This window comes from Ptychodera flava, chromosome 12, assembly GCF_041260155.1.
Source record: "Ptychodera flava strain L36383 chromosome 12, AS_Pfla_20210202, whole genome shotgun sequence".
Classification (NCBI taxonomy): domain Eukaryota; kingdom Metazoa; phylum Hemichordata; class Enteropneusta; family Ptychoderidae; genus Ptychodera; species Ptychodera flava.
The window spans coordinates 14,330,985-14,339,273 of NC_091939.1; the positions used below are offsets into that span (position 1 = coordinate 14,330,985).

The 8,289-nt window shown below is 39.1% G+C and overlaps 1 protein-coding gene across 1 annotated transcript; it reads right to left on the minus strand.

The window, feature by feature from the left end:
• Positions 1 to 224: 224 nt before the first annotated feature.
• LOC139145089 (protein HGH1 homolog) lies at positions 225 to 7,100 on the minus strand. The gene is made up of 3 exons (XM_070716036.1): positions 6,318 to 7,100; positions 1,606 to 1,796; positions 225 to 1,036 (listed from the first exon to the last, which is right to left on the minus strand). The coding sequence occupies exons 1-3, from the start codon at positions 6,958 to 6,960 to the stop codon at positions 785 to 787; spliced, it is 1,086 nt and encodes a 361-aa protein (XP_070572137.1). The 5' UTR covers positions 6,961 to 7,100; the 3' UTR covers positions 225 to 784.
• Between the last annotated feature and the right edge of the window lie 1,189 nt (positions 7,101 to 8,289).

Consider the following 8,289-nt stretch of genomic DNA (forward strand, 5'->3'; position numbering starts at 1 on the left):
TTTATCAAAAGTGTCGGGTACCCTATAGCTGAAAGTTACAATATTACAGATTACCCTTAAAAATATGTGAATTGCAAAAACAGAAGAGTAGATGAGCTTAAATTTACTGAATAAACCAATATTACTACAATATCCTATTATCCCAAAATATTTCCAATCGTGTTATAAATAAGGTGGAGGGACTGTGTGCTCACAACCTACAAAATCAAACATACTCCTGACAGTTCACATATTACAATAGTTCTTTCCATTTATTTCTTCAGTTCTGATGATGATTGACACTGTAAGGTATGTTTTACTGGACAGTTCTTGTTTCTCAACTTGACATATATATCTTTAATTGAGGAATTTCTTGTCGCTATCATTTTCAAATGGTTCCTATCCCCATCAGAGATGAGCAGTTACCTCTAATATCACAATTAAATATTTCTTCTAAAACCCTTTCAAATAAACTTTCTAATCATTGAGATTATTAACCCTGCCATTGCTCTATTCAAGATAACATACTTTATATTTGAAAATCTTTCATAGAGAGGATTGTATAAATACAAGAAATGTCCAAATGTTCCTTTAAAAATGCACAGGGTATTTCTAGCACATTTTCTGGCATTGAGAGCATAGGCAGTGGCACCAGTTGGATGTTTTCAGGTCAAAGGTCATACAGGTCAAAGGCAATTTTAAGAAACATGAAATGTCAACGATATGAGTTGTCATGGCACACCTTCTATATCCTTTGTCGAGAGAACAAATCTAGTAAGTCTTACTGATTATTGATTTATCAAATTTACTCCTTTTTTATTTGATTAGATTTTTCTTCTTCGTCTGCTTGTGTTAGCTCTCTTTGCACATCTTCTGGAATCTCAACCTCATTCAGATTTTCCATTCCTTCTTCTGGCTCATCTGAAATGAGCAGGGAGATGAGTTTGTGACAGACGCTGGAGACCTCTGGATCCGTCTCTTGCTTGTCTAGTTCCCGGAGTATGACGTAAGCTCTCTTGTCTTTCACAATCTTCCTACCTTCTTTGGTGGCACACAGCTGCAAAGTAACAAATCAGAATGAAACATTTCATAAAAACCATACAGCAGAACCTCAAAATTTCTCAAAACCCCACTCTGATCTTCTCACATGGAATATTTACTCCCACAGATGAAACAGACGGTAGAACAATGTATATTAAACACGTCAGAAAAGACGATACAACACGAAGTGCACAGATATGAAAGTTTCCACCAAATGACATTAAAATCTCTTGAATATTCTAATCACGTAAAGTAATGACATTGCTTGGTCTATCTGATGAAATGATGATTTACAGAGTTGAGAAGGTATCATGAACCACTGGTAACATTGTGATGATACGAGGTGTCTGTTTGGTCTATATGATAGACCTTGTTTTAAAGCCAATTTCCTAGGGGGCACAATGCTGGGAATATACAGCTGAATCATTCAACTAAATAACGATGATATTAGGGCATACAAAATTGAGGGTGTATTTTTGTTTCATATGTCTAAGATTTCTAGGACTCACAACACACGCCACTGAGGGAAGAAAGTGTGTCCTGGAAAACTTCTGATTAGAGTCAAAAACACAATTTACAACAAACCTGAAAAATGGCTCCTATCAGCATCTTCCTGATAGCAGGATCTGGTTCCCTTTGTTTGTCATCCTCCAAGAATTGGAGATCTTCCGGCATCCCATCCATGTCCTCTTCAGACAATTCCTCCGGGCCGGCAAGAGGCAGCAGGAGTCTTGGTAGGATATCAACCTCATCGCTGAGCAACCACAAATGGTAAGCTGCAAGATATGTATTCAAAAGAGGTGAGGATTTCCTGTTATTTAACAAGGCAAAGTGGTCACTCTTATCATGGTTACTCTACACATGCTCCTGTTAACACTGATTTTACACTTTCTGTTTAAAACCAAAACTCATTCAGAATAATGTTCTCATGGATTACAATAGCAGCATAACAAGTAGATAAGGAAAATCACAAGAGAATTGTGTAGGAAAGATAATTAGAGAATAAAAAAAATAGTGACAGAGTATGACCGCATGCAATTTACCATTAAATTGACATTTCTCAACTCTTTGAGCCAATTAGGAATAACAAAGAAAACTTTTTGTGCATCAGTAATGAACAAATACAGGCGATGTGTAAAATTTTCCTACATCTATATGAGGACAAATGAGTTGGCAGTTACTGGGTACACCATTTGCGGGACATGTTTACAGTGCTTTTCACCTAGGTACCGCAACTCAGCGTATGAGATGGACACAATCCCAGGGAAAGACACTAACGGTTGTCCGATTGCCCGGGGCAAGTGAAAGTCGCATTCGGACAAGTGAAACGCCGATGCCACTTGCCCAACGGGACAAGTGAAAAAATAATTACCTCGAAATCAAATCCATGAGATTGATTTTCTGATGTGGATGATCGTTTTCAATAAACAATACCATCAGTTAATTACAGTACGCTGGTTGAGTGTACGTCCACAAAGTTCCTTGCCCTCACAAGATAAGGTTATGGTGTCACATGTCTGTACGATCTAAAAGGAGCCACACAAAGTTTTTTTGTTTTGTATGAATGTTTACAACACTATAAAAATAAAATTAGGTAGTGAAAATTAGCACCAAAAAATAGGACTTTTACTAAAACGTACTCTGCATTGCAATGTTCAGTTCAGTGACTGACATTCACGGGGTTCATTATGGAAAGACTGCATGCAAAGATAACAGCATGCATGCATGGTCACGAGCAAGCTTTGGTTTCAACGGGTCCAATCTTTAAATTTTCAATGGACACTGACTTATTTCTCAGGTCAATATGCCAAAAGTTACTTGTCCGTGGCAACCAACCTCTGTTTGTGAATTTTCCCATTCTAAAATGACTGCAAAGAAGCAATCGGACCGAATTTCACATCGAGAAATTCAGCTTTCAAAACAGATCGCAAACTCGCCGACACCCTTAAGTTGCTGATTTAAAGTTACTGAATCTGCGCATGAGCATTAAAAAGACCACCTAAGTCATCAGAAAAACAGGATACTAGTATAGTGTAATGTAATGATAACTTCATAGTGGTGAGGGATGATAAACGCAGTGTAAAAACATGACAAAGAAGTTATTTTCCGAAGCTTCAAAAATTCCTTTATAACTTCTAAAGATTTTTTCTTTCTGTAGCTATAGTTCAGTTAAAACTGAAAAAATACCTTGAAGGTACAGTGGAAGTGGCTGTTATTATTTGTACATTATTATAGCCCTAAGAAAGTAAACGTACAAGCATATTAAATATTATAATTTTTCATGCATATTAATTAATGATCATGAATATTAATGAGCTGCTCAGCACTCTTGGAAGTCTGGGGAGAATACTGAGAGAGTGACTGACATTTTTCACTACATCATGAAGTTTGATGAATAACATGATAAAATGTGAAATAAAAAATCACTGCTTTTGCTTTTTTCTAAACACATAATTTTACTGGGCAAGTGGTTTTCCAATTCGGGCAAGTGAACTTCACCCCCCACTTGCCCGAAGGGCAAGCGGATAAAAAAATAAGTGTCTTTCCCTGAATCCACGCACAAAATACACGATTAGCTTGGGTATCACGGACCCATTTCAAAGCCACCGACTCATCGATTAATTACAGTAAACCAGCATGGGGCAGTCGCTGTCTGGACTGAGAGATAAACAGTTGACTAGACTTGATCTACCAGGGCTCGAAATTAGCGGTAGTCCCGCGTCCACAGACTACCAACTTTTCCCTGGGGCTACCAAAGTCCATGAAATGGTAGCCCACACGGACTACCAAAGCCTGGGACATGAAATACTTGGCGTGCGATGTCCGCCCGGGGATGTCCGTCACTTTCGGACGAGCTAAATGCAGTCAACATGCAGTTTCATTTGTTTGAAGCAATTATCCTTTCATAAGAGTTTTTTCTGGTGACTATTACAATTTTCACTGCTATGTTGTTGTTTTCACAAGATGCAGAGCGTTTGATACTAGAATGTTGAGTTGCTTTTCCGTGTGCAGTCTTTGCATGCCAGTTCACACCTAGCTCTGCATGGCAGGGCTGTGTGTTACCGGCGTTATACGGCCTCCCACCACAGCCCTGCAACGGTCTATGGAGATAACTGGCGACTCTGCAGTCCGGATCCGGACCGCAACGAAAAAACGGTCTTTTTGGCCGAAATTCTACTCTATCGGGGCAAAATCCTTTCCCTGCCTACCTTTACCTCCTAACCGACCCCAGAAAAGAAGCGATTAACTTCTCCTAACGTCCAAAACCGCTCGTTTTCTAAAACATATCGTACTCTACAAGTTGTTTACCCATGGAGATCGCCATTTTGAATGTCGCCAGTTATCTCTAAGCTTATGGACCGTTGCAGGGCTGTGGTGGAGGCCGTATAACGCCGGGAACACACAGACCTGTACGCAGGGCTAATTCACACCATGCTGTTGATCGACAGCATACAAGACGTACGTACTTGTGTCAAGTTTTAGGGTTTTGATGCTGAAATTTCACAAAACTGTAACTTCTATGTCAAGAAATTATGTAATCAGTTTGATTTGAAATAGTAATATAAAACACTGTGTCAGTTAACTGAGTTTCGCTGTCTTTTATCTATGGTTGTAGATCAGTATCAATGTATTACGTTCTGTATAGAGAGACTCGGGTGTAACAAGGCATGCCAGTTCATAAAGTTCATGAGAATATTTTTTTCTTTACTCAAGTTTCAATTTCTTTGGATGTATAAGCCGATTTTGAAAGTGATAGAAAGTGTTAAAATATACATAAATTAGCATAAATTAAGCGTTCGTGACACATAACATGGGGTTTCTCGAGTTCAAGCCCCTAGTTTTACTTCTATTTTGTGTGCTGAACCGGGGCTTATACTAAATTAAAATATTCATGGACTACCAGCCGTTGTCACTGGGCTACCAACTTCAGAAAATGGTAGCCCAAGTGGACTACCAGGGTAAAAAGTTAATTTCGAGCCCTGTCTACAATGTAACTGTTTCTTTTACAATTTCAGCTAAGAGTTCAAGAGGTGAAGGTATTCTGAACAGAGAATAACTAAAAAGCCACACATTGTAGATCAAGTGTATCTCTCAGTCTAGACAGGGCGGCTGCCCCATGTTGGTTTACTGTAATTAATCATTGAGTTGGTGACTTTAAAATGTGTTGTGATACCCAGCTTATCGTTTGTTTTGTACATGGATTGTGTCCGTCTCATACGCTGAGTTGCGATACCTAGGTGAAACACACTGTTTGTTGATCACTCTGGGCTTTGCCTCATGTTCGCAAGGTGAGGACGTCTTTAAAGTAAAAGACCTCCTTAACTTGGTTTTACACTACTTCTTAATAACAGGATTCATATAGTCAGAAGCTAAAGATCATTAGCGATAGTTTCTTAACTACACCACTCCTCTCCTCTGACTTTGCACGTTGTATAAATATTGTTACTAATTGTAAACACTTTGCATGCTACTTTCATTTATCACTGTATCACATTTTCTGTGAGAATGCATGAATGGCCCCAACTTTTAAAGGATTTGCCATTATTTTGGTTCTAGCGTTGTTCAATAGTTTCTTGTCCTACTCCCAACATTTTCTGCAAATCATGACAATGAATAGTCTTCAATGTTGTTGTTGACATCTGAATTTTTTGTCTGGACAGGAAATCATTTTAACAAGATATCATTGTATGTTGTACATAATGGTGTTTGCAAGATTAAACTTGTGTATTTAATACACTTTGAGTCTTAGAAGAAGTAAATGAACTTGTTTTCTCAGCAAAAATGATAAAAATACCATCAAAGTTATATGAAAACAATTGAAACTTGGCCACAATGAAAGTTTGGATACTTTGTTGGCTTCCTTAAACTAAGCAGATCTTATTTGACACGAAAACGAGTTAAACAGAGAAAAATGAAGTTGCGATTTTTTTCAGGTTTTTATGGTCTTTTCAAGGTCTAGAGATACAATTAGAACTCATTCAGTGGTGAAATTCCCCTTAAATTAAATTTTCTGGTAAAGGGGGAAATCCCCTTGTTGATGCCATCCTGGATGAAACACTGTCCACAAGAGCTTTTGTGGGGACACCTCAATGCAAGGTGTGACTGGCACCATTGTGGGGGGGGGGGGGGATTGGTCCAACCTTGACAAATTACTAGGGGTGCCAACATGACAACACCGGGATGACAACACCGGGGAATCTCCCATCCCCTGTCTAGATGAAACGCTGTATGGATGTCTCCAAATTAAAATGATTTCTGGGTATGGGCATTTGCTTACGGGAGTCTTTGTCTTTTACCTGTTTCAAAACAACAGTTTTTCAGGGTTCCAATGATGCCGCCTCTTCTGATGACCGATCCTTCGTATTCAGTGAACGCTAGGAGGCGTTGTACCACACATCTCTCTTTGTCGAGGATAAAACGTCTGGCTTGCGGAAGCTGCGTGAGATTGGAGAGAAGTTGTCCCAAATAATGGAGCTTGTTTTTCGGGTTGAACTTGTCCTTGCAAATTACCTCTACAACCTCCGAGAGTCCTGATTCGCTCTTTTCTATTTCTTCCAGCACTTTTTCACAGCAGTGTTCGTCACGCGTGATGTTGGACAGTATCCCGCAAACGAAATCCGCATAAACACTGTCACTTTTCAAGACGTACTGAACAAAATCAGAAACCAAATCGTAATCAAACGTAATAATCTTGGCCATGGCGACATCAGTTGACAGATTCACAAGTGCAAGATAAGAATCTGTCGCAACAGACTCTTGCGGATGCCGCGTCAGGGTAAAAATCGCCTCAAGGTATCGTTTGTCCGATTTGAACAGTCGTATGCCATCGACAGACCCTGTGAGTCCGAGGACGTGATGTAGAGCAACTGACAAGACATCGAGCCGCGTTTCCAGCGTAAGAAACTGCAAAAGGTCTTGAAGTTGGTCACCTTCTGCCATTCTCGTCGACGATGATACAAATTATGTTCAAAATATCAAATGGCAGACTAAATTCCTTGGCCTAAACTCGATAGAAATAACAACGCGTTACATGCCAGATGGGCGCAGCCATTTTGTCGATCATTCGCATTGCGCCTGCGCAAAGCAAATCCTGCCCCAATTCTACCGCGAGCTGCGCTGTGCTAACGAAAACCAGACATGTAGGCTAATCTTCGTTTCCTCGATTGTTTATTTTCAGTGACTATGAACTATTCAGTTCTCTGAAGCGGTACTTTAAATTTACTTTTGTACTAGATTCCAATGTAGTTAAACTATACCTTTGTCTAAACCAAACTTGGGGAGGGGGGAGGAAACCGTACTAATACGAATGTATGATGGTTTTTTTCTTCCGTTACATTTGCATAACGGTTTCGGAAACTAACATTGTCAAAGTGAAATCGCGCCCTTGCCAAAAACCCAGGATATAAGCAAAGACAAATTACCTTTTTGTTGCTTGAGTCCAAACACATCTACCAAAAAGCCCTGGGTGCCAGTTTTGTGAGTTTTTGGCAAATCTTGTGCACAGTTGCTAATTGAATATTCTTTTATCTTTGAGACATAAAAACAAAGCTATGACGAAACCATTTTCCGACTAAATCCCATTTCACGCATAAACAACAATCCTTTAATCGAAAACCTGATAAGCTTGCAGGTAGAAATAGTTCCCTTCAGGGCAATACATAAATGAGAATGAAAAATATCATTACCTGTCAACTTTCCCTTTGTACTTTGTGTGACTGCATCTACATATTTCTGATGTTGGCAGTGGGCCGGTATCATACAATAAAAACGCTATGCACGCTGTTGAGCATTTCAGAAACTTCGGGGAAATGGTGATCTACTGCATAAACAGGGAGAAATTATTGCAGTTTGTTCATATAAGGTCTTCCTATAGATAATACGGTTTTGTATATTTTCCTCTGAACACAATTCAAACTGAAGTTTGAAAATTGGAAAGCTACATTGATGGCTTGACTGTACACGGTAACCTAAATTCATAAAGTTTGAGTACTTCGCTTCTAGCGATAATTTTGTTCAATAAGATTGACTTATTTATATGATTAACTTCCGATCCCTTTTTACTGCTGTTTTATCGCTATCAGTAATTTATGAAATGTATTTAATTGTTTGTAGAGCTCTGCCTTTCATAAATAATTCCATTCCTACTTATTCACCACAATGAGTCAGAAGACATATATGTACGCACTCACAACGGCATTCTAATAAAGTTGCTCGATTTAGAGGCATATGAACCAGGTCCTTAATCACAGGCGCATGTGGGCTGGGTAG